Source organism: Bufo bufo, chromosome 8, assembly GCF_905171765.1.
Source record: "Bufo bufo chromosome 8, aBufBuf1.1, whole genome shotgun sequence".
Classification (NCBI taxonomy): Eukaryota; Metazoa; Chordata; class Amphibia; order Anura; family Bufonidae; genus Bufo; species Bufo bufo.
The window spans coordinates 110,420,427-110,447,232 of NC_053396.1; the positions used below are offsets into that span (position 1 = coordinate 110,420,427).

At 45.7% G+C, this 26,806-nt stretch overlaps 1 protein-coding gene across 2 annotated transcripts in view; it reads left to right on the forward strand.

The window, feature by feature from the left end:
• The first annotated feature begins 200 nt into the window (after positions 1 to 200).
• The window catches only part of TMEM255A (transmembrane protein 255A), a 123,497-nt gene continuing 96,891 nt past the window's right edge, over positions 201 to 26,806 (forward strand). The window contains exon 1 of one of the 2 annotated variants that reach the window (XM_040405793.1): positions 201 to 454. In XM_040405793.1, coding sequence (XP_040261727.1) covers positions 400 to 454 — 55 coding nt within the window. In that variant the 5' untranslated portion in view covers positions 201 to 399. The remainder of the gene's footprint in view (positions 455 to 26,806) is intronic. The other variant, XM_040405794.1, reaches the window with a different exon arrangement.

Consider the following 26,806-nt stretch of genomic DNA (forward strand, 5'->3'; position numbering starts at 1 on the left):
CTCTCCCCCACTGCTCCCCAATGTTCCTCCCCTCTCCCCCACTGCTCCCCATTGTTCTCCCCCCCATTTCCCCGCACACTGCTCCCGCTTGTCCCCAGCCCCCACATTACCTCCACCACAGCCTCAGCCCCTCCAGTGTCTCCTCTCCCCACGTCTCACTGCATTAGGAGTCAGCCCCGCCCTCTTTCTCTCCGATCACGTGACGTCCCCTATAGCCCCTCCACTTGTCTTGTACCTGTCGTAATGGCCAGAGCTGGTATGGGACTATGCCTGAGGCGGCGGCGGTGGTGAAGCCCCTATGGATGCTATGCGCCCACCCAGCCCCCAGTGCATCCTTGCATTTTCAGGAAGCCTCTCTGCTCGTTCGCTGCCCGGTAGCAGGACCGTGAGCCCTGCAGCATGCTGACTCAGCAGGCGTCCCAGCGTACTGAGATTCCAGCTGCAGACTCCACCGGTGAGTGTCTGGGGGGGGGCGGCCCGGAACCGCATGCGTCTTCTTGTGTAGGTGACAGGTATCCTGAGCGGGGCTGTGACGTCAGCAGCACCCTGTGTGTGCCGGAGGCTGGTGGTGAGGCCCCTCAGTGTAGATGACCTCATAGCATGGCTGACAGCTGCACAGCTGCACACATTGGGGCTCAGGTATTCTTGTCTGCTGCGTTTTTTTTATTTCTTGCACCTTGTGTGAATTCATGTCCTACATGTTTATGAAGGTGAAATGCGTGGTGCGCTTGTGTGAGCTGTAAGGCCGGGTTCACATCACTGTTTTGTTTTCCGTCCTTCTTATCTGTCTGCTTTTTTGCGTATGGAACCATTCATTTCAATGGGTCCGTAAAAAAAAACTGAAGTTACTCCGTGTGCATTCCGCTTCCGTATTTCCGTTCTGCATAAAAATAGAACATGTCCTATTATTGTCCACATTATGGACGAGGATAGTACTATTAGGGGCTAGCTGTTCTGTTCGGAAAAATACGGAATGCTCACGGATGTCATCTGTTTTTTGCGCACCGCAAAATACATACATACGGTCGTGTGCATGAGGCCTTTACATCTGTTTTAGCCATTTCTGTCTGAGATCTATTATTTTAGCCGGAAAAAAAAGTACTCTGGAGGAGTTTTATAAAAATAACAGATCTCCGATATCAATGGCTAAAACGGATCAGAAGAACGCAAAATGAAATGGTGATGTGAATCTACCCTATTAAGCCTCATTCACACGTCAGTGATTGTAGACCAAAACCAGGATTGGAGCCTCCAGAGACATAAGGTACAGTCCTGATCAAAAGTTTAAGACCACTTGAAAAATGGCAAAAAATCATATTTAGCATGGCTGGATCTTAACAAGGTTCCAAGTAGAGCTTCAACATGCAACAAGAAGAAATGGGAGTGAGACAAAACATTTTTTGAGCATTCAATTTAATAAAAACGAAAACTGAAACAGGCTGTTTTTCAGCTGATCATAAGTTTAAGACCACACCTCCAAAAAAAAAACTAAACCCCCCCCCCCCCAAAACAGAAATCCAACTTCCAAACATGAACTCAGTAATGAGTAGCTCCGCCGTTATTGTTTATCACTTCCAAAACTAGTTTCGGCATGCTTGATGCAAGCGTTTCCATGAGGTGAGTGGGAACATTTCTCTAAGTGGTGAAGACGGCCGCACGAAGGCCATCTACTGTCTGGAACTGTTGTCCATTTTTGTAAACTTCCCTTGCCATCCATCCCCAAAAGTTCTCAATTGGATTTAGATCAGGGGAACACGCAGGATGGGCCAAAAGAGTGATGTTATTCTCCTGGAAGAAGTCCCTTGTCCTGCGGGCATTGTGTACTGTAGCGTTGTCCTGTTGAAAAACCCAGTCGTTACCACACAGACGAGGGCCCTCAGTCATGAGGAATGCTCTCTGCAACATCTGGACATAGCCAGCGGCCGTTTGACGCCCCTGCACTTCCTGAAGCTCCATTGTTCCACTGAAGGAAAAAACACCCCAGACCATTATGGCGCCCCCTCCACTGTGGTGCGTAGAAAACATCTCAGGTGGGATCTGCTTGTCATGCCAGTAACGTTGGAAACCATCAGGACCATCAAGGTTAAAAAAAATTCTCATCAGAGAATAAAACTTTCTTCCACCTTTGAATGTCCCATGTTTGGTGCTCTCTTGCAAAGTCCAAACGAGCAGTTCTGTGGCGTTCAAGGAGACGAGGTCTTTGAAGACGTTTTTTGTTTTTGAAGCCCTTCAGTCTCAGATGCCGTCTGGTTATGGGGCTGCAGTCAGCACCAGTAAGGGCCTTAATTTGGGTCGAGGATCGTCCAGTGTCTTGACGGACAGCCAATTGGATCCTCCGGCTCAGTGCTGATGAAATTTTTTTGGGTCTTCCACTTGACTTTTTTTGTTCCATAACCCTCAGGATCATTTAAGAAATTCCAAATGACTTACTGCGTCCCACCTCAGCAGCGATGGCGCTCTGTGAGAGACCCTGCTTATGCAGTTCAACAACCCGGCCACGTTCAAAAAGGGAGAGTTTTTTTGCCTTTAACATCACAACGTGTGACTACCTGACAGAAAATGACAATGAATCCACATCTTTGCAGAGATTTGGCCTTTTAAAGGCATGTGGTCCTAAATTTTTTGATCAGCTGAAAAACAGCCTGTTTCAGTTTATTCGTTGTTTTTATTAAATTGAATGCTCAAAAAATGTTTTGTCTCACTCTCATTTCTTCTTGTTGCATGTTGAAGCTCTACTTGGAACCTTGTTAAGATCCAGCCATGCTAAATATGATTTTTTGCCATTTTTCAAGTGGTCTTAAACTTTTGATCAGGACTGTATAAGGGAAACATCTGCATCTATTGTGTTCAGAGTCACACCTGGTTTTGGCTCAAAATCACCAACCAAACACTGATGTGTGAATGAGGCTTAAAGGGGTTCTGCACTTTGTTAAAACTGATGATCTATCCTCTGGATAGATTATTGGACGGGGGTCCGACACCCGGGACCCCTGCCGATCAGCTGTTTGAGAAGGCACCGCCACGGCCTTCTGTCTGTACACCAAGCACAGCGCCGTACATTGGTGCTTGGTATTTCGCTAAGGCCTCTTTCACACTTGCGTTGTCTGGATCCGGCGTGTACTCCACTTGCCGGAATTACACTCCGGATCCGGAAAAACGCAAGTGTACTGAAAGCATTTGAAGACGGAACCGTCTTCCAAATGCGTTCAGTGTTACTATGGCACCCAGGACGCTATTAAAGTCTTGGTTGCCATAGTAGGAGAGGGGAGCGGGGGAGCGGTATACTTACAGTCCGTGCGGCTCCCGGGGCGCTCCAGAATGACGTCAGAGCGCCCCATGCGCATGGATGACGTGATCCATGCGATCACATGATCCATGCGCTTGGGGCGCCCTGACGTCACTCTGGAGCGCCCCGGGAGCCGCACGGACGGTAAGTATGCTGCTCCCCCGCTCCCCGCTACACTTTACCATGGCTGCCAGGACTTTAGCGTCCCGGCAGCCATGGTAACCATTCAGAAAAAGCTAAATGTCGGGTCCGGCAATGCGCCGAAACGACGTTTAGCTTAAGGCCGGATCCGGATCAATGCCTTTCAATGGGCATTAATTCCGGATCCGGCCTTGCGGCAAGTCTTCAGGATTTTTGGCCGGAGCAAAAAGCGCAGCATGCTGCGGTATTTTCTCCGGCCAAAAAACGTTCCGGTCCGGAACTGAAGACATCCTGATGCATCCTGAACGGATTTCTCTCCATTCAGAATGCATTAGGATAATCCTGATCAGGATTCTTCCGGCATAGAGCCCCGACGACGGAACTCTATGCCGGAAGACAAGAACGCAGGTGTGAAAGAGCCCTAAGCACCATTCACTTCATTGGGGCTGAGCTGCACCTAGGCCATGTGATGAATGTGATGTCACATGGCCTAGGAAGCTGCAAGGGCCGCTGCCTTCTCGAACAGCTGATTGACAGGGGTCCCGGGTTTCAGACCCCGAACGATCAGATACTGGTGACCTATCCAGGGGATAGGTCACCAGTATTAGGGCTTGTTCACACGACCGTGCCGTGTTTTGTGGTCCACAAATTGTGGATCCGCAAAACAATGATGCCGCCTGTGTGCCTTACGCAATATACGGAACAGGAGGCCCATTATAGAAATGCCTATTCTTGTCCGCAAAAAACGGACAAAAATAGGACATGCCTTATAATTTTTGCGGGGCCACGCAACACAATAAAAGCACACAGCCCTATGGGACAGGTATATTGCGGACATGCTAGCGGCGATCTAGCTGTGCATGTCTGCAGCTCTATAAGCTAAAATGAGGTGAATCCCTTTAAAGTCTTGGAAAACCCCTTTAACTACAGTCTTAACAAAACAATGAATAAATGACTATTTTAAAGAAATCATAGACCCCCGGTGGTAGAAAAAGGCAGTCCTGTGTCAGAGACCCCTTCTTTATTACTTTGTAGTGGAGCTGAGGCTCCTCTGTGACGCATTGATGCTGCCCAGTCACAATAAGACAATGATTTTCCTAAAATGATACTAAGATCTCTTTTATGTGATGTAGGGGTACTCTAAATCTCAGTTTCTCTGGTGGGCCGAAGTTACCGTAGTCCGAGACTTATTAGGACATATGACACACAGTCCTTTCAGCATCATAGAAGAGCTTTAAATCTTTATTGTCTTCCTCTCGTTGGTCTTGAAATAGATCACATTATGGATTAAATAATACCACAAATGTACGTAGAGAGGAACCGCCGTCCAGGGGCTGAGGTAGTACTGCACTACTTTTAGCTCTGATCATTATTTAACCCTTCAGTGTCTTCACCCGGCGTACCCTCTAATGTATATCGGGGCTCTTGTGCCTGTTGCACCGTATATTCCACGTGCGCCTCTGGGTGGGTCGGTGGGTGTGGGCTCCGGCCTCATTTTACATTTAATATCATTCACACCAGAAAGTGTCTCAGCTCTATGCCAGCTCTTTGCTGGCACATGGCGGGCCAGAGATGTGTATTATTTAACTGGCCTGCCTCTTAGGGCTCTTTAACACGAGCGCGTTTTCCATCCGGATGCGAACATATAGCGTCCGCGCTGAATCCGGTTTCATTTCAAAGGGTCTGTGCACATGTTTGGGTCTGTTTTTTCATGCATCATCTCTGAAGGGGGTTTCTGAGATATTTTTACTGATGGCCTATCCTCAGGATAGGTCTTCAGTATCTGATCGTGGGGGGCTACTACAACTAGTACCCCACCGATCAGCTGTCCGGCATTCGCAGTAGCGCAGCGGCCTTTCTCACAGCTTTCCCTAGGCCATATGATGTCACGTTCATCGTTACATGGTCCAGGCGCAGCTCAGTCCCAGAAGTGAATGGGGCTGAGCTGCGATACCAAGCGCAGCCGCTATACAATGTACGGCGCTGTGCTTGATGAGATAGCCTTCTCAAACAGCTGATCGGCAGAGAATAGGTCATCAGTGAACAGTTCACATTTCCATGTCTGTGATGACACCCTTGACCCCTGAAGTGTTCATGATTGGTCCGTGTGTCATCCATATTCCACATATACTGTTAAGCTGAAAATTGATTTCCAAATCATCTCCTACCGGTGGTAAGTGGAAAACCACTGACAGAACATGGATGCCATCTTTGCTCAGTCAGTGTTTTTTTTACAGAACCAGTCTTCAATGGGCGTCTTTGGTCCGCATTGTGGCGGAAATAACCTCGCCACTGGGTTTTGGAGGGGCCTGTTTGCCAGCCTCTTGCCTCAGGATTATGGCCCATATACTAACTTTGAAGGAGAAGGTAGACCGGCCGCCCCAGCCTAAATCTGTGGAACTGTTTTGGGCAGGAAAGCCATGCTTGCGGTCTGTCAAATGTGACTTCCATGGAATTCTGGAACCCCTGCTCGGATCTGGGAGATTTTTGGATATGTTGTTCGCCCAGATCACAGCTATCCATGGATGTATAATTTGTGTGTTTTCTGCCTGTGAGTGATTAAGTTAAAGGGGTTGTCCGGATTCAGAGCTGAACCTGGACATACCACTATTTTCACCCAGGCAGCCCCCCCTTACTTGAGCATCGGAGCAGTTTATACTCTGATGCTCTCCTTTGCACTGTGCTAAATCGCGCAGGGCAAAGGCTCTTTTGTTTACAATAACACACTGCCGGGCGGAGGCTTCCGCCCGGCAGTGTGTTCGGTGACATCACCGGCTCTGATGGGCGGGCTTTAGCGCTGCCCTAGCCGTTTTACTGGCTAGGGCAGCGCTAATGCCCGCCCATCTATGCCGGTGACGTCACCGGGCTCCCTGAGGAGCTGGAAGAAGAGGCTTCAGCGCTCCTGCAAGGGACCCGGTACGTCACAGAGTTTAAGAAAACTTCACTTCCAGCGAATAATTTCCTATAAGAAAATGGGGCTTCAGAAACATGTAGAAAAAATAGGACATGGATGTATGTTATATGTATGTCTGTCTTGTACTAATGGAACAAAGTCCTCAATCCCGGACAACCCCATTAATTGTGTTTGGTAATTGTATCACAGGCAGAGCCCATTGTATTTTGTTAATTGTGTCACAGGCAATGCCCATTGTATTTTGTTAATTGTGTCACAGGCAATGCCCATTGTATTTTGTTCATCACAGGCAGAGGGGGGTTTGTGTACATTAGCTGGGAGTGTCTAACTGTACAATACTGTGTTGATTCATTGGCTGTTGTGACTTTGTGTCCTGTGCTCCACAAGGTCCTTGTGGGGGAAAACTGTATAGTGTAAGAAATGCCTTTGTGCTCATTAAAAAGACCTGCTTTACCCCTTCATGAAGTCTTGGCTCATGTTTTGGGGCTGGGATAGCTACACTCTTGGGGATTGCTATATCACAAATACTCCCCTGAGTATAAGCTCTTGTAAGAGCTTGTTCCTGGTTCCTGCTCTCTGCATTTAGGAGAGGTTCACCCACTGGAAGCTGAAGCCCGGTCTTGGGTCCAGTGTGGGTGGAGGACAGCGAGACCCCAACCAAGCTGCGGCGGTTCGTGGGGTCTGTGGTGGTTATGGTGTCCGGTGGTGTGCTTGGAGCCCTCGGGAAGCACTAGGAGCATCCGTCAGCGGAAGGTGCCCAGTCGGGGTGCCAGGCGTTCCGTTACACCAGGGGTGCACAACGTTTCCTGGTTGGGGGGCCACATTGCCAGACTGAACCAATGACGAGGGCCGAAATTAAAATTTAAAGGTGTATTAACAACTGAAATATTGTACTTGTGGCATATTGAACACACATTTTAGACCATTAATGTCTAGTTACACTTCCAGGACTCCCATCTAATGGGAGAAATACATGTAAATACATGTGAGCAGCCACAAGACATAGACATACATGTCTGTTACCAGATGGTTGGGGCCACACAGAATGGTATCAAGGGCCACATGTGGCCCCCGGGCCGCAGGTTGTGCACCTCTGCGTTACACGCATCATGGACCAAAGCAGTGCATGTATCCATGTTTTTCCCACTGACCCATGGTCGGTGGACAATCTCTGATGTGTGAACAAGCACATGTAATACGTAAGTTTTTTTTTTTTTTTGCTGTGGTTTTTGTTGCATTTTTTGCCGCATATCTGTGGCAAACTCCGTTTTGGACTTTTCCACTGTATTTTCAGTCACATGTGAGCATAGCCCAAGAGCGGTGCTTGTCAGCTGCTAGTCTCACCCATATGAGCTGAACATGCATGGGGGCATCTACGATCAGAGGATGGACAGAATTACGTAGGGTCCAGGGGCACATCAAGCATATCTTGCAGCCAGAAATATATTAAGGTACATTTACATCTGCATTTGAAATCCAGCAGGGTGTTCTGGTAGAGAAACGGCCTTCCGGAGTTCACCGTGTGCGGCATAGCTGGATAATACCAGGAACCGGAGAGACTGATCTGGCATTTTAATGCATTTGTCATACGGATCGGGATCCTGATCCGTCTGACAAATGCCATCAGTTTGCATGCGTTTTGACCGTTCCGGCAGGCAGTTCCGATGACGGAACTGCCTGCCGCAAGTGTGAAAGTACCCTTAAAGCGAACCTTTCACCTCATTTTCACTTTATAAACTAGCAACAGTACCTTATAGATTATCTTGAGTGTGTTGTTATCCATGTTAGTGCCGCTTTCCTGCGCTTTTTATTCATAAAAAAATCGTCTTATAAAGTTCTCATTTCTGCTCCAACAGTCACGCAACAAGTCAAGGGGGTAGCCCTTCCCTCTCCTCTGGCCGTAGCGCCCCTGCCCTAACGCCGCCTCTATGCTTTGTAATTGTACCGATACGCCTTAGACTTTTCCCTGCCATTCATCAGCACTGTGAGCGGCACAGGCAGCGCAGCGATGATGCTGCTGCCTGAAACAACCAATAACAAGGCTCCTTACAGTGAGGAGCTTTGTGATTGGTCAGTTTGAGCGGCTGCCGGAGCTTATGCCACACCGCTCTGAAGTAAGGAAGCAGGCGCACGATCCTCACTGGCGGGGTAAGTGGCCTTGCTGTGTAGTGAAATTTAGTGGGGGTCCCGGATCTGAGCGCCTTGTTTTTCTCTATAGTGATGAGTCTGCAGCGCTCAGCCGAGTGCCGTCTCTCCTCCATGCTGAGTGCGGTACTGAAGACGGCCTCAATAGAAGGTCTAGGGGACCGTCTTCACTACCGCGCTCAGCAGTGAGGAAAAGTGGCTGAGCGCTTCAGACTCCTGCTTATAGACGTCAGCGGGGGTCTCCGCGCTAGACACGCCAACAAGAGACCTCCATAACGGACCGACCTGTCACCCGTAGACCTCTACCTAGGTCACCTGTCAGCTTTCCTATGAATTCATCAAGGATAATTAATTGCAGCATGTTCCATCAGACGCTGAACTAGGGATCTTGTTCGCTTAAGGATTTCTTCTGTAATGCGGTGACACATGGTGCTACAAGGACTGCATGTGGCCATTACAGCCTCCAGGACATACAGTCCCTCTGTATAATCCAATAACACAGCGGTGCTGTGGTGGCAATTTTGTGGCATGAGATGCAATGGGTCATGGAAGACAAACTCCCCTTTATAACAAGATCAAGCATAACACAAAATGACAGCCTCTAGATCAGGGATCAGCAACCTCCGCCACTCCAGCTGTGCTGAAACTACAACTCCCAGTATCCTCCTTTCACTTCTTTAGGAGTTACAAGAACAGCTTAACAAGTGTGCATGCTGGGTGTTGTAGTTTCACAGCAGCTGGAGTGCCGAAGGTTGCTTCATCCTTGATCTACAGGCAAGCCTGGTGGTTATCACTGCGTGATGTCATCATCCAGATCCACAACATGTGACTGTGGCGGTGCGAGCACCTGACACCAGAGGTATGTGCCCGGGTCTTTCGCTTGTGCCCTTGGCACCAGCATGCACCACCATTCATTGTGCCTGTGTCCTGCTCTGCCAGTGCCTCAGGTCTCTTCAGAGTCTACCAACAGCCCCGGTGGCACCGACATACCCACCTGAGAGCTCCTCTACAAAGACGTAACTTTGGTGGGTAGCAATGGCCACGTGATGGATGGCAAACCCCAGTGGCCAGTGGCACAAACAGCAGCAAATATTTAAGGGATTGTCCCAAGATCAACACTATTTACCTATCCATACTTGACCCAGAGAACACTAGAACATGGTAACCAAGGTGGGGCCCCCAGCGATCATGTACTTGAAGGGGACATGTCTGTTTTAGTAACGACTTGCATTTCCCATGCAATAATTCTGGGGAATCAATTCTTGTGACTCTATATTGTACCATTCCTCTATTATTCCTACTAGGACTTATGAACAAATTGCGAGTAGTCTGCAATAAAGGTCCAGCGGGGCTGGGGAGGTGGGTTACCAGTTGACAGCACTGATTGAATATCAGGCTGTGCAGTGACACCACCATCTGGACCTTCACTGCAAACTGCTAGCAAGTCATTCATAACTAATAGCAGAAATAAGAGGAATTGTGCAACATAGTCATAAGAATAGATGCTCCAGGATTGTTATTACATGGGGGGGGGGGGTGCAAGTAGTTTCCAAAACGGAGAAATCTGGAGAGGTGCCCTCATAAAATCACTGCAACAGTGACCTCAGTGGTGCCGACCCCCTCAGCCCAACAGTGTCCTCAGTGGTGCCGACCCCCTCTCAGCCCAACAGTGTCCTCAGTGGTGCCGACCCCCTCAGCCCAACAGTGTCCTCAGTGGTGCCGACCCCCTCAGCCCAACAGTGTCCTCAGTGGTGCCGACCCCCTCAGCCCAACAGTGTCCTCAGTGGTGCCGACCCCCTCAGCCCAACAGTGTCCTCAGTGGTGCCGACCCCCTCAGCCCAACAGTGTCCTCAGTGGTGCCGACCCCCTCAGCCCAACAGTGTCCTCAGTGGTGCCGACCCCCTCAGCCCAACAGTGTCCTCAGTGGTGCCGACCCCCTCAGCCCAACAGTGGCCTCAGTGGTGCCGACCCCCTCAGCCCAACAGTGGCCTCAGTGGTGCCGACCCCCTCAGCCCAACAGTGGCCTCAGTGGTGCCGACCCCCTCAGCCCAACAGTGTCCTCAGTGGTGCCGACCCCCTCAGCCCAACAGTGTCCTCAGTGGTGCCGACCCCCTCAGCCCAACAGTGTCCTCAGTGGTGCCGACCCCCTCAGCCCAACAGTGTCCTCAACTAAATTAAAAATTGTCTAAATTTGCTATTTATGCATGGAAGACAGTTCTAGAATACTAGTAATGGTTTCCCTGCATAAATAGCAACCCCTTAATGTTATACAGGCCTTCGTATTAACCATTTGAATTACTGTAACTTTCGTACTCCTCATCGGCTGAAAATACTCCTCAAAAATGGTAAGAGGAGTATTTTTACTCTTCCAGAAAAAATGTAGCGCGACCTCTGTGTCCGGCGCACAGGCCTTCATCTCCTCCGTGTATTGAGCTATACATCCTGTTATTTCTCCAGGATATGAATATTTCTGAATTATCCGTGTCCGGGTGCTGCAGGCGGCGCGGTGTATCTGTGGATTGTCATGCTGTAGACTCTGCTAGTCTGATGTCATTAAAGGTTTTCCAGGCAGGAACAGCACTCATTACAATTTCATCGCTCGTCCTCCGTCTTTTTACCCTGCAGGGGCCTGCCGAATGTCCCAGATCCACCATACTGTTCTAACGCAGTTTTATTTACTTCTATACAAACTGTAAAGACAGACACATGATCTGATGTCGTTACACACAGCCTTCACACATCTGCCTGTGTATGGCCATCTTGGCTAGATGTTTGACAGATGGCCGCTACAGTATTTTCTGTTATTTGCTATTATGTGCTTTGCCTTTATCGCTTTCAGGAAACCTGATAATGATATACAATGCATCTTCAGTTATACATCTTGACAGAGGACCTGTCACATGCTGCTTATTAGCTATTGACCCGTACGCCCATCAATCAAAAGCTGCCTCACTGTATTTGTTCCACTTCTTTATGCTAGCCAAAAAGACCAAACCCTAACCCTGAGGCCTCCTGGACACGTTGCGGAAAAACCGCAGCTTAGTATAGTACCAGCAGACAAATCTCATGAACATTTTGTGTTAGGGTTCCCCCAGCGGCCACTGGCTCTGTGCAGCAGCAGCGTCCACCATGGCTCCGGAAGGTCAGGACGCTCATCGGGGAGCTCCACCTGGCATGCAGGGACGCTGGCGTGAGCTGTTCCTCGCTCAGTACAAAAGGCCGGAGGCTTCATATACAGGTCTGTGAATTTATTGTCCTCTGGCCCCCCCTGTTGTTCCCCTCTGGTATTGAAGACTCCTTTTGGCTTTTGGATTTCTGGATTGGTATTGTGACTACGTGCTTGGCTTCTGGCGATTTGGTATTGTATTGATCTCATGGGTTTTTGACTTTCTGGCACGTGGTTTTCTCATTTGCCTGGTGTTTTTGTACTTCATTGTCCGACTGGCATTTGACCCTTTACCGTACGACTACTCTTTGTCATTCCCTCTGTAATTCGTTTTTTATTTTTTTTCAGTCCTAACCGGAAATGTTCACTTCAGTGGGGCCACAAAAAAAAAACGGAAATGACTGCGTGTGCATTCCATGTCCTCATGGCTGTTCCACCAAAAAATAGAACATGTTATCGTCTGCATTATGGACAAGGATAATACTGTTCTATTTAGGGGCCTGCCCTTCCGTCCGCAGAATGCACACACCCAGTATCCGTGTTTTGCGGATCTGCAATTTGCGGACCGCAAAACGCCCAACGGTCATGTGCATGAGCCGAAATAGTGCGGTTTTGATGTGTATTTTATGCAGATTTTCTGCACATAAATTTGCACTGTGTCCAGCCACCCTTAGGGGGTCATATGTGCGGATTTACTGTTGTGGACATACGTGCAGCAAATCCGCAATGTTGTACTGCACCAGCAAAGTTGACGAAAATGTCACAATTCTCATCCACACGCTGCTTGAAAAAAATTGCAGCAGAAAAGCTGTAGTATTGCGGATTTGAAATCCTCAGCGTGTCAATTTAAACAGCGGATTTCACTTACGGTTTTCACCCTTGTCCATGGAGAGGGTGTAATCTGCTGGCTTCTCCGCAGCAAGAACAGCATGTAATACGTGCGACTTTGTTGCAGTTATTTGTGTGGTTTTTGCTGCAGAAACACGGCAAAAACCTCCAGATTGAAAATCCACCGAATAAAAATCACTTGTAAAACCAGTATAAGGGCCCATTCACACAACCGCATTTATGAGACCTTTTCCTTTCAATGGGGCTGCAAAAGATGCCAACAGCACACTGTGCGATGTCTGCATCTGTACTTCCATTCTGTGCAAAAAAGATGGAGCAGGTATTATTCTTGTCCGCAATTTCTATTATAGGATTGGCCACATGCATTCCGCTAAATGCAGAACCCATGCCGTATGGTATCCATGTTTTGCGGATCCGCAAAGAGCAAACAGCCGGCCGTCTGTGTTCGTCAGCGTTTCCGTTCAGAACACACGGTCACATGTTGACAGGGTATAAAGGAGGATCACCAGGGAAGAGGTGAATGCTGTTTCTTGGCTGTTCTTAAACACATAAGACTGCTAGTGGATCCCATCCAGACAGACTGAACTCTAAGGCTCCATTCACACGTCCGCAAAATGGGTCCGCATTTGTTCCGCAATTTTGCGGAACGGGTGCGGACCCATTTATTCTCTATGGGGACGGAATGGATGCGCAAAAAGATAGAGCATGTCCTATTCTTGTCCGCAGCTTGCGGACAAGAATAGGCATTTCTATAGGGGTGCCGGGCTGGTGTATTGCGGACCCGCAACACACCACGGACGTGTGAATGCAGCCTAACTCGTCTACAGGCACGGGAAAACGTTTTGCCCCTTCCCAGTTTCCTCAGTTCTTGCATATTTGTTGAATGTTTCAGATCATCAAACTATGTTTAATATTAGACAGAGATAACCCATTAAATGAAATGATGATGACCCTATGTGAAAAAGTAATTGCCCCCTTAGCTACTAAATCAGCCTATTAACCAAATCCAATTGACAATTTGGTTCAATATCATTAACCATGCCCAGACATGATTACTGCCAGACCTGTTGAATTTAGATCTTGTCTGGCAATGCAAAGCAGGCAAGCAGCAAATGATGATCTCAAGAGATTCAAATACAGATGCACAATAGAGTAATTGAAGTCTAGAAAGGATTACAAAGCCATTGTTTATGGTGGGTTTACACGGCTCAATTGCCAGGCAGATTATCAAGAATACTCCTACGAACACTCATTGCCAACAGTCTGCCTATCTAAGGCTACTTTCACACTAGCGGCATGGACCTCCGGCAGGCTGTTCCGTCGGGTGAACAGCCTGTCTGATCCGTCCTGCCGCTAGTGACCGTGTGCCCCCGGACTGCTGCTCCGTCCCCATTGACTATAATGGGGGTGGGGCTGGAGTTACGGCAGAGGCACGGCAGCGCATGGCAAGAGGCTGCCGGAATAAAACTACGACATGTCCGACATTTATTCCGGCAGCCTCTCACCGGAGGTCCGTGCCGCTAGTGTAAAAAGTAGTTGCAGCCGATCACCTGATCAACAAGCGAAATGCTCGTTCATTGGGTGAAACTACTCGTGCAGACTAGTAAATCATCGTTTCTGGGCAGCAGATCGTCCTGTCTAAACAGCACTCTGCTGCCCAGAAACCATGCAGCTGTATGAGGATGAGCGATGGCAGCAGCGATCATTCTCATACTGTGGAGGTGATCGCTGCATGTAAATACAGCTCTTCACCCCCACTAAACGAGCAGCCAGTTGTCCGGAAGTTACGCGCTTCCTTCTCAAAATACGGCTGCTCCTTTGACCTTGTAAACCAATCATAAGGCTGAAAAGTCCAGAATGAGATCCGGTATTCACAAATGAAGAAACAGTGGTGAACCTTCTGAAGAGTGGCGAGGCGGAGGCTTCCGCTCAGCAGTGAGCCCGGTGATGTCAACGGCACTAATCGCCGGGCTCGAACGCTGCCCTAGCCTGGAAACGGTTAGGGCAGCACTAAAGCCCGCCCATCAGAGCTGGTGATGTCCGGGAACACTGCGGAAGCCTCTGCCTAGCAGTGTGCCAATGTGAACAAAAAAGCCTTTGCCCTGTGCTATATCACATGAAATGCTCCGATGCTCATATCAGGGGGGCTGGAGGGGTGAAGATTGGGATATGTCCGGGTTCAGCTCTGAAATCGGACAACTTCTTTAATGTACAAAATGAAAATCAGACATCCTATATTACATGGCACTCTTTCTAACAAAACTAGAACCAGCGCTGTACCTCACATGGATCCAGAGATCTCTCCATTCATTGCTCTTAGATTTACATCAAGCTGACAGCTCAAGCTCCTTTCTGCTAAATCTAAGGGGGCGTGTCCACATTCTCCCTATCACATCTCAGGAAGCAGTTGAAAGATGAAACTGAGCATGTGCGGCCTTCTCAGTGAGTAGGACAAAGAAATAAGAAAAAGTACAAACAGCAGGTGGTGGTATACAGATTTTATTTTATTGAATAACTAAAAAATTTTATTACATGCAATTACAAAACTATTCAGATCCAGGTGCTAGTTTGAAAACTGTAGAGTATTTTCATGGCACAACCCCTTTAAGGTTTTGGAGGGGCAGAGTCAAAGTTCTGACTAGAATCCCATTGAGCTGCTGTGACAAATCCTTAAATTGGCCGCTTAACCAGCTCAGGACCGCCGTACGCAGGATTGCGAGATTTCCTGTGAACGCGCGCACACAGGCACCGAAGGTAAGCGAGTGGATCTGCAGCCTGCCAGCGGCGATCGTTCGCTGGCAGGCTGTAGATTGCGTTTTTGTTTTTTTTTAACCCCTAAAAGGTATATTAGACGCTGTTTTGATAACAGCGTCTAATATACCTGCTACCTGGTCCTCTGGTGGTCCCTTTTGCTTGGATCGACCACCAGAGGACACAGGCAGCTCTGTAATAAGTAGCACCAAACACCACTACACTACACCCCCCCCGACACTTATTAACCCCTGATCACCCCATATTAGACTCCCTGATCACCCCCCCGTCATTGATCACCCCCCCTGTCATTGATCACTCCCCTGTAAGGCTCCACTCAGACGTCCGTATGTGTTTTGCGGATCCGATCCGCGGATCCGCAAAACACATATGGACGTCTGAATGGAGCCTTACAGGGGGGTGATCAATGACATATAGCCCATATAGACTCCCTGATCACCCCCCTGTCATTGATCAACCCCCTGTAAGGCTGGCTCCATTCAGAGGTCCGTATGTGTTTTGCGGATCCACGGATCCATGGATCGGATCCGCAAAACACATACGGACCTCCTGAATGGAGCCTTACAGGGGGGTGATCACCCCATATAGACTCCCTGATCACCCCCCTGTCATTGATCACCCACCTGTAAGGCTCCATTCAGACATTTTTTGGCACAAGTTAGCGGAAATTGATATTTTTTTATTTATTTATTTATTCATTTATTTTTCTTACAAAGTCTCATATTCCACTAACTTGTGACAAAAAATTAAATCTCACATGAACTCACCATACCCCTCACGAAATCCAAATGCGTAAAAATTTTTAGACATTTATATTCCAGACTTCTTCTCACGCTTTAGGGCCCCTAAAATGCCAGGGCAGTATAAATACCCCACATTTGACCCCATTTTGGAAAGAAGACACCTCAAGGTATTTTGTGAAGGGCATGGTGAGTTCATGTAAAATTTTATTTTTTGTCACAAGTTAGCGGAAAGGGAGACTTTGTGAGAAAAAACAAAAAAATATCAATTTCCGCTAACTTGTGCAAAAAAAATAAAAATCTTCTATGAACTCGCCATGCCCCTCATGGAATACCTTGGGGTGTCTTCTTTCCAAAATGGGGTCACATGTGAGGTATTTATACTGCCCTGGCATTTTAGGGGCCCTAAAGCGTGAGAAGAAGTCTGGGATCCAAATGTCTAAAAATGCCCTCATAAAAGGAATTTGGGCCCCTTTGCGCATCTAGGCTGCAAAAAAGTGTCACACATGTGGTATCGCCGTACTCAGGAGAAGTTGGGCAATGTGTTTTGGGGTGTCATTTTACATATACCCATGCTGGGTGAGATAAATATCTCGGTCAAATGCCAACTTTGTATAAAAAAATGGGAAAAGTTGTCTTTTGCCGAGATATTTCTCTCACCCAGCATGGGTATATGTAAAAAGACACCCCAAAGCACATTGCCCAACTTCTCCTGAGTACGGCGATACCACATGTGTGACACTTTTTTGCAGCCTACGTGGGCAAAGGGGCCCACATTCCAAAGAGCACCTTTAGGATTTCACAGGGCATTTTTTACACATTTTGATTTCAAACTACTTCTCACGCATTAGGGCCCCTAAAATGCCAGGGCAGTATAACCACCCCACAAGTGACCCCATTTTGGAAAGAAGACACCCCAAGGTATTTCGTGATGGGCATAGTGAGTTCATGGAAGTTTTTATTTTTTGTCACAAGTTAGTGGAATATGAGACTTTGTAAGGAAAAAAAATAAATAAAAAATAATCATCATTTTTTGTGACAAAAAATAAAAAGTTCTATGAACTCACTATGCCCATCAGCGAATACCTTAGGGTGTCTACTTTCCGACATGGGGTCATTTGTGGGGTTTTTCTACTGTCTGGCCATTGTAGAACCTCAGGAAACATGACAGGTGCTCACAAAGTCAGAGCTGCTTCAAAATGCGGAAATTCACATTTTTGTACCATAGTTTGTAAACGCTATAACTTTTACCCAAACCATTTTTTTTTTTTACCCAAACATTTTTTTTTAATCAAAGACATGTAGAACAATAAATTTAGAGAAAAATTTATCTATAGATGTCGTTTTTTTTGAAAAATTTTACAACTGAAAGTGAAAAATGTCATTTTTTTGCAAAAATTTCGGTAAATTTCGATTTAATAACAAAAAAAAGTAAAAATGTCAGCAGCAATGAAATACCATCAAATGAAAGCTCTATTAGGCTACATTCACACGTCAGTATTTTTCTATAATCCGATTTTCTGTCCGTTTTTTGCGGATCCGTTGTTCCTGAAAATGTTTCCGTATGTCATCCGTTTTTTGCGGATCCGCAAAAAACGGAAACATGTATAAATTTCTATAAGCAAATAAAGTTGTTTGGATTTCTTTAAAAATTTTATTTATTTTTTTAATGTAATTTCCAGGAACGGATTCCGTATAACACGGATGACATACGGAATGACATCCGTATGTCATCCGTTTTTTGCGGATCCATTGACTTTGTATTGTACCAGGATCCGATTTTTCAGGAAAAGAATAGGACATGTTTTATATTTAAACGGACATGCGGAACGGAACAACGGAAACGGACAGCACTCATTGTGCTGTCCGTTTTTTTTCCAGGACCCATTGAAAATGAATGGGTCCAGATCTGGTCCAGATCTGTTCCAGAAAAAATGGAACAGATCAGGAAAGAAAAAACGGACGTGTGAATGGACCCTAAGTGAGAAGAAAAGGAGGTAAAATTCATTTGGGTGGTAAGTTGCATGACCGAGCAATAAACGGTGAAAGTAGTGTAGGTCAGAAGTGTAAAAAGTGGCCTGGTCATTAAGGGGGTTTAAGCTAGGGGGGCTGAGGTGGTTAAAAACCTCTCTCCAGTGTAGCTGAACTACAACAGTTCTGCAAAGAAGAACAAGCTGTAATTCCACTGAACGAAATAAGACTAGTTATCACAAAGGTCTGATCACAGTTGCTGCCACAACCAGTTAGGTTTAGGGAAACAATTACTTTTTTACATGAGATATACGTTTTGATCTAATCTGTATCTTTAATAAATGGAATTTTAATTCCAAAGCTGCATTTTGTGCCTAATCATGTTGTCTTTATCTTTATATTAAAATTAGTTGAACTAAAACCATTTAAATTGGACAAATTAGTGATCATAGAAGAAATCCTTGAGGGGCAAAATAGTTTTTCACAGCACTGCATATGGCCAGCTCTGAATGAAAATTATTTTTTTTTTTTTAAGGGGTTTTTGACTGTTATTCTAGTGACCTTTCCTCGGGATAGATCATTACTATCTGCAATACCAAGCACAGCCACTGCACAATGTACGGCGCTGTGCTTGGTAAGCTGTGAGAAACCCCGGTGCTCTCCTCAAGCAGCTGATCAGTTGGAGTTGCGGGTGTTTGATCCCACAGATTAGATACTAATAACCTATTTTGAGGACAGGTCATCAGTATAAGTTGGAAAACCCTCTAAATGCGCATGGAAAAATAAACATTTTGTTTGATCCCTGATTTCCTTAATGGGGTCCTTCAGCAAATGCCATTTGTCATGTAGAGAAAGTTAATAAAAGGCACTTACTAATGTATTGTAATTGTCCATATTGCCTCCTTTGCTGGCTTGATCCAATTTTCCATCACATTATACACTACTCATATGCAGGGGTTAAGACCACCCTGCAATTCAGCAGGGTGGCTGTGCTGTGCACACTATAGAAAAAGGCACTGGCCTCTCTGGTGGCCGAGACCGTGGGTGTGCACATAGACCGATGCTTTCTTCTATAGTGTGCAAGCACGGCCACCACTGATGGATTACAGGGTGGTCGTAACCATGGAAACGAGCAGTGTATAATGTGATGGAAAAATGAATCCAGCCAGCAAAGGAAGCAATATGGACAATCACAATACATTAGTAAGTGCCTTGTATTAACTTTCTCTACATGATAAATTCCATTTGCTGAAGTAAAATACACCATTAATGGCAGATGTTTCCAAACACATGAGACACATGCTGGCGAATCCCATCCAGATTTGTCTAAAATCTAGCTAATGTATATGGCATCAAGTTTTAAGGCTGCTGCCTTCTCAAACAGCTGATCAGCGGGGGTACCGGTTGTCGGACTTCCACCGATCAGATACTGATGACATATCCTGAGGACAGGTCATCCAGTAAAAAATAATCTTGGAAATCCCCTTTAAAGAGGACCTTTCATCAATATAATTTTAATAAACTAACACCCCTACCTAATAGTCCGGCATCCACTGATGTTCCCCCTTTTTTTTTTTTTTTAAATCGACCACCGAATGTAGAAATAATAGCCCCGTTTGTTCTGCTGCAGCGCCTGTCACTCAAGCGCTTTTTTGTATGGGGCGTTGCTAAACTAGTTTCTTTGCTATGCTCCTTGGCTGAGAGCGCAGCCAATCACAGCGCTCGTCTCTCAGCCAGGCAGAAGGAGCTAAAGTTCTCGAACATCAGTGGATGCCGGACTATTAGGTAGGGGTGTTAGTTTATTAAAATTATATTGATGAAAGGTCCTCTTTAACTATTTCCATATTAAATATACCGGTATACAATAGATTCAGTCGTTTATCAATATAAATTGTAGACATGTATTACAGACCAGTCCTTTAGTGTAGAACTGATGATATGGCTGTCAGTTTTTCAGGGAACAGGAGACCATAAACGCATCAGGCATGAAATTGTAGATATAATGCACTGGTTTATTCCAGCGAGATTAGTCTGCTTCATATTTATGTAATTATTTCAATAGAAAAAGACATAAATTATTACAATGGAATGGAAATATACAGTGCTTAAAAAATATACAGCAGGGATCGACCGATATTGATTTTTTTAGGGCCGATACCGATAATTTGTGAACTTTTAGGCCGATAGCCGATACTTTATACCGATATTCTGGGTATTTTTATTTTTGAGAAAAAAAAAATTTTCCTACACAAATCTGCTGAAAATGAATATGTTTATTGTTAACGTGTATTATTATTTTTTTTTGTAAGTCTTTTTCATTTATACTTAATATTTGAGTGTTTTTTTTTTTTTTTTTACTAACTTTTAGCCCCCTTAGGGACTAGAACCCTTGTCCTATTCACCCTGATAGAGATCTATCAGGGTGAATAGGATCTCACACTGTCCCTGCTGCTCTGTGCTCTGTGCACACAGCAGCATGGAGCTGAACATGGCAGCCAGGGCTTCAATAGCGTCCTGGCTGCCATGGTAACCGATCGGAGCCCCAGAATTACACTGCTGGGGCTCCGATCGGAGGAGCAAGGGAGAGGGGATCCTGTGGCCACTTCCACCAATGATTAATACTGTGGGGGGGCGCACTGCACCACCAACGTTTTTACTATTGGGATTGGGATGGGGGTGGGGGGCGCACTGCGCCACCAATGTTTTTACTATTGGGATGGGGGTGGGGGGCGCATTGCACCACCAATGATTAATCCTGGGGGGCTTGGGGGGGGGCGCACTGCGCCACCAATGAAGATAAGTCTTTCATTAATTCATATACAGGAGGCGGGAGCTGGCTGCAGAATCACATAGCCGGCTCCCGACCTCTCTGAGCGGTAGCTGCGATCTGCGGCACCTAAGGGGTTAACTACCGCGGACTGCAGCTACCGTTCATAGAGGTCGGGAGCCGGCTATGTGATTCTGCAGCCAGCACCCGCCTCCTGTATATGAATTAATGAAAGACTTATCTTCATTGGTGGCGCAGCGGCCACAGCCCCTCCCCTCCTCTTGTCTTCTCTCCTCTCATTGGCGGCAGCAGCAGCAGCACAGGGGAGGGAGACACTGCTTCCTTCTCCCCTGTGCTGCTGAGGGAACACGGAGAGCGCTGTCAGCAGCGCGTTCTGTGTTCCCAATACGTTATCGGTATATCGGCAAAATAGATACCGATAACGGTCAAAATCCTCAATATTGGCCGATAATATCGGTGAAACCGATAATCGGTCGATCCCTAATATACAGTATATATTTTTGGCTGACCTCAACAGCGCCAATAGTATGCTTTATCTGCTATGTAAGTAGGGGTCCAATATATCATCACTTTATTAGCTAGGAATAGCCCTTTTAGGGGGTATTCTCATCTCAAACAATTATGTGAATCCTCGTCAAGGAAGGTGGTAGTCCCAGAGGTGGAACTTGCATCTATCAGAGTTTTATTGCATATACTATGGACGGGCATACCCTTATCCTTTTAAGAACATCAAGACCATTAGCCTGCTGAGGACAGTGATTGGCTGCAGCAGACATGTGCCATATACCAGCACATCCCCACTGCAGTTTGTAAACAAGCAGCGGCCGTAGGAGCCAGTGCAGCCGAGAATGGCTGTGGAGAAAGGGGTGAGTATAAGATGATTTTTCATTCTAGGCTATTGTAGGACTTGTCCAACCCCTTTAACCGCTTAGCATTTGATCCCGTACATGTATGGCATTATGCGCAAGGGCTTGTATGGAGCGGGCTGCTGTGCTGAGCCTACTCCATACATGGCAGATACCAGCTGTATATTACAGAAGGAAACTGGCTGCAATGATGCCAAAACTGGTCATTTAACCCCTCAATAGCGATCACTGCATCTGTGAGGTTAGGCAGGCAGAGTCAGATACCCTTTGTATTTATGATCAGAGCTGATCGTTTACCATGACAGCCTGCTGAAGGTTACCAGGCCTGTCATGGTAAGCTGCCTGTAAAGCTGTGCACAAGGCACAGCTCCACAAGCAGGCAGTGAAAATCGCATAGATCATAAGGGCTGTTTCACACGAGCGAGTCCATTGTGGAAATTGCGCTCTGTGTGTGAGCGTGATCCTCCATTCTGGACTTGCGGGGGCGCACGCCATTATACTGATTTATAATGCTGTATGTCTCTGTTTGACCTTCCTTCTACAGAATCATAGTGACATAAAGCTGTCAGTATGATCCTGTATCAGTAGGGTCATGCAGAAGCCAGAATGGAGTATCATGCTCGCACACAGAGCATGATTCCCGCAATGGTAGTGATAGTTCTCTATTATGATCTATGAGACAAGCAATCAGAAGAACGCAGATTATAGCTCCCTTTAAGAGGCTATAAGTTATTCAGTAAACAGTAAAAAAAAAAAAAAAAAAAAAATCTAATCACCCCATTTCCCAATTTTACATAAAAAAAAAATAAACAGGTATCGCTGCATCCAAAAATGTCTGAACTGTTAAAATAATAAAACATTTTTCTTGCACGGTATGTGGCAGGCGCAGCACTATGTGCCTTTTGCGCTGTGGCATTAGAAGAATTTTGATATCTCTGACTTTTAGTCTAACCAGACTGTCTATTACTCTGTAATTCCTCTAGCGTCGTTCTATGGAAACAGTAGGTTTAAAGAGCACACCAAATGCTTCAAATAACTTCTTTATTAACTTCAACTTTTCCTTAAATATAACACTGCCGCCTTCGCAGCAGATAGTCAATGTACAAAACACGTGTTGAAAAGATATCACAAAATGGCGGTATGCATAAGATGATGGTTCAACTGTTCAATCTTGTCATTCAACATAAAATGGTGGATATATTTCTCTCTTCAGTATCTGTACTCTCACTTTAAGTTATTTAAACACTGTATCTGAGGAAAGGTATTTAGGGGTCATTATTTCAGAAGACTTAAAGGTAGGTAGACAATGTCATAGAGCAGCAGGAAATGCTAACAGAATGCTTGGGTGTATAGGGAGAGGCATTACCAGTAGAAAGAGGGAGGTGCTCATGCCGCTCTACAGAGCACTAGTGACACCTCATTTGGAGTATTGTGCTCAGTACTGGAGACCATATCTCCAGAAGGATATTGATACTTTGGAGAGAGTTCAGAGAAGAGCTTCTAAACTAGTACATGGATTGCAGGATAAAACTTTCCAGGAAAGATTAAAGGACCTTTAACATGTATAGCTTGGAAGAAAGACGAGACGGAGGGGATATGATAGAAACTTTTAGACATAGTTTTAAATTAGAGGGGCAAAGGTTTAAAAGTAATATCAGGAAGTATTACTTTACTGAGAGAGTAGTGGATGCATGGAATAGCCTTCCTGCAAAAGTGGTAGCTGCAAATACAGTGAAGGAGTTTAAGCATGCATGGGATAGGCATAAGGCCATCCTTCATATACAGTCAGGTCCATAAATATTGGGACATCAACACAATTCTGACATTTTTGGCTCTATACACCACCACAATGGATTTGAAATGAAATGAACAAGATGTGCTTTACCTGCAGACTGTCAGCTTTAATTTAAGGGTATTTACATCCAAATCAGGTAAACGGTGTAGGAATTACAACAGTTTGCATATGTGCCTCCCACTTGTTAAGGGGCCAAAAGTAATGGGACAATTAGCTTCATAGCTGTTCCATGGCCAGGTGTGTGTTATTCCCTCATTATCCTAATTACATTGAGCAGATAAAAGGTCCAGAGTTCATTTCAAGTGTGCTATTTGCATTTGGAATCTGTTGCTGTTAACTCTCAAGATGAGATCCAAAGAGCTGTCACTATCAGTGAAGCAAGCCATCATTAGGCTGAAAAAAACAAAACAAACCCATCAGAGAGATAGCAAAAACAACTGTTTGGAACATTCTTAAAAAGAAGGAACGCATTGGTGAGCTCAGCAACACCAAAAGACCCGGAAGACCATGGAAAACAACTGTGGTGGATGAGCGAAGAATTCTTTCCCTGGTGAAGAAAACACCCTTCACAAGAGTTTGCCAGATCAAGAACACTCTCCAGGAGGTAGGTGTATGTGTGTCAAAGTCAACAATCAGGAGAAGACTTCACCAGAGTTAATACAGAGGGTTCACCACAAGATGTAAACCATTGGTGAGCCTCAAAAACAGGAAGGCCAGATTAGAGTTTGTCAAACGACATCTAAAAAAAGCCTTCACAGTTCTGGAACAACATCCTATGGACAGATGAGACCAAGATCAACTTGTACCAGAGTGATGGGATGAGAAGAGTATGGAGAAGGAAAGGAACTGCTCATGATCCTAAGCATACCACCTCATCAGTGAAGCATGGTGGTGGTAGTATCATGGTGTGGGCATGTATGGCTGCCAATGGAACTGCTTCTCTTGTATTTATTGATGATGTGACTGCTGACAAACGCAGCAGGATGAATTCTGAAGTGTTTCGGGCAATATTATCTGCTCATATTCAGCCAAATGCTTCAGAACTCAATGGAGGGTGCTTCACAGTGAGATGGACAATGAACCAAAGCATACTGCAAAAGCAACCAAAGAGTTTTTTAAGGGAAAAAAGTGGAATGTTATGCGATGGCCAAGTCAATCACCGGACCTGAATCCAATTGAGCATGCATTTCACTTGCTGAAGACAAAACTGAAGGGAAAATGCCCCAAGTACAACCAGGACCTGAAGACAGTTGCAGTAGAGGCCTGGCAGAGCATCACCAGGGATGAAACCCAGCGTCTGGTGATGTCTATGCGTTCCAGACTTCATGCTGTAATTGACTGCAAAGGATTTGCAACCAAGTATTAAAAAGTGAAAGTTTGATTTATGATTATTATTCTGTCCCATTTACTTTTGGTCCCTTAACAAGTGGGAGGCACATATGCAAACTGTTGTAATTCCTGCACCGTTCATCTGATTTGGATGTAAATACCCTCAAGTTAAAGCTGACAGTCTGCAGTTAAAGCACATCTTGTTCATTTCATTTCAAATCCATTGTGGTGGTGTATAGAGCCAAAAATGTTAGAATTGTGTCGATGTCCCAATATTTATGGACCTGACTGTAAGATAGGGCCAAGGGCTATTCATAGTATTCAGTATATTGGGCAGAGTAGATGGGCCAAATGGTTCTTATCTGCCGACACATTCTATGTTTCTACTTTATGATCTCTCTGAGAGGTATATCTGAGATTTAACAGTTCTACTGGCTAAACTGGGTTTGCAGTAACTATTTGCAGATTGGTTCTGTATGATCTGGTATGGTTGTATGCAATTTGGATTGTGAACTTTGTAGTTTGCAATTGTAGCTTGCAATTTGTATTTGTAATTGGTGGAACTGCAAGTAAACAAATATAACCAGTTCAGTATACAGCTCTAATCGCACTATTAACAATAGGAACACATCATAGTAACATGGTATATAAGGCCGAAAAAAGACATTTGTCCATCCAGTTCGGCTTGTTATCCTACAAGTTGATCCAGAGGAAGGCAAAAAAAAAAAACTGTGAGGTACCAGCCAATTTTCCCCACTTAAGGGGGAAAATATGCCTCCCTGACTCCAATCAGGCAATCAGAATAACTCCCTGGATCAACGACCCCTCTCTAGTAGCTATAGCCTGTAATATTACACTCCAGAAATTCATCCAGGCCCCTCTTGAATTATTTTATTGTACTCACCATCACCACCTCCTCAGGCAGAGAGTTCCATAGTCTCACTGCTCTTACCGTAAAGAATCCTTTTCTATGTTTGTGTACAAACCTTCTTTCCTTCAGACGCAGAGGGTCCCTCATCACAGTCCTGGGGATAAATAGATGATGGAAGAGATCTCTGTACTGTCCTCTGATAGATAGAGATATAGATAGATATATATATTATACATAGTTAGTTATTAGATCTCCCCTCAGTCGTCAGAACTGTATTAAATACCTATTTTGGCTTCCATAAAAACACAGCTCTCGGTGGAGTGAATGTCTCTTCAGCTCCTGTCTTTAGTAAGTAATGATTCCAGCAGCTCCTGCTAGGGGAATTCCCAGACAGGCTGTTTGTGAGGCTGGCTGTGATTGGTGAAAACTCTTGCTGTGTAAGAAGCTGGCTGTGATTGGTCTAGACTTCTGCCCAGCAACAACAGATTAACACTATGCTTTCTGCTGTTTCTGCTGTGTCACTGAGCTTACCTTACATTACAAAAATGAATCTTAAAGGCATATTATCTTTTTCTGCTTCTGTGAACACAATATATAACAGTTATGACATCCAAAACATGATGTCACAGTCACTTTTGTCTTTAACACCTAAACATAGGAACTGTATTAAGGCTATTGGCTATACAGGTCTAGCTGTATACACATATAAGGCATATTAGCAACCTAGGACAGGTCTTGGGGTACTTTCACACTAGCGGCAGGATGGATCCGACGGGCTGTTCAACCTGTCGGATCCGTCCTGCCGCTATTTCGCCGTGCCGCCGGACTGCCGCTCCGTCCCTATTGACTATAACAGGGTGAACAGCCTGTCGGATCTGTCCTGCCGCTAGTGTGAAAGTAGCCTTAGGCTACTTTCACACTGGCGTTTCTGGGTCCGCTTGTGAGATCCGTTTCACTTAAGCCCCAATGCATTCTGAATGGATAAGGATCCATTCAGAATGCATCAGTTTGGCTCCGTTGCGCCTCCATTCCGCTCTGTAGGCGGACACCAAAACGCTGCTTGCAGCGTTTTGCTGTCCGCCTGACGATGCTGAGCCAAACGGATCCGTCCTGACTTACAATGTAAGTCAATGGTGACGGATCAGTTTTCACTGCCACAATATGGTGCAATTT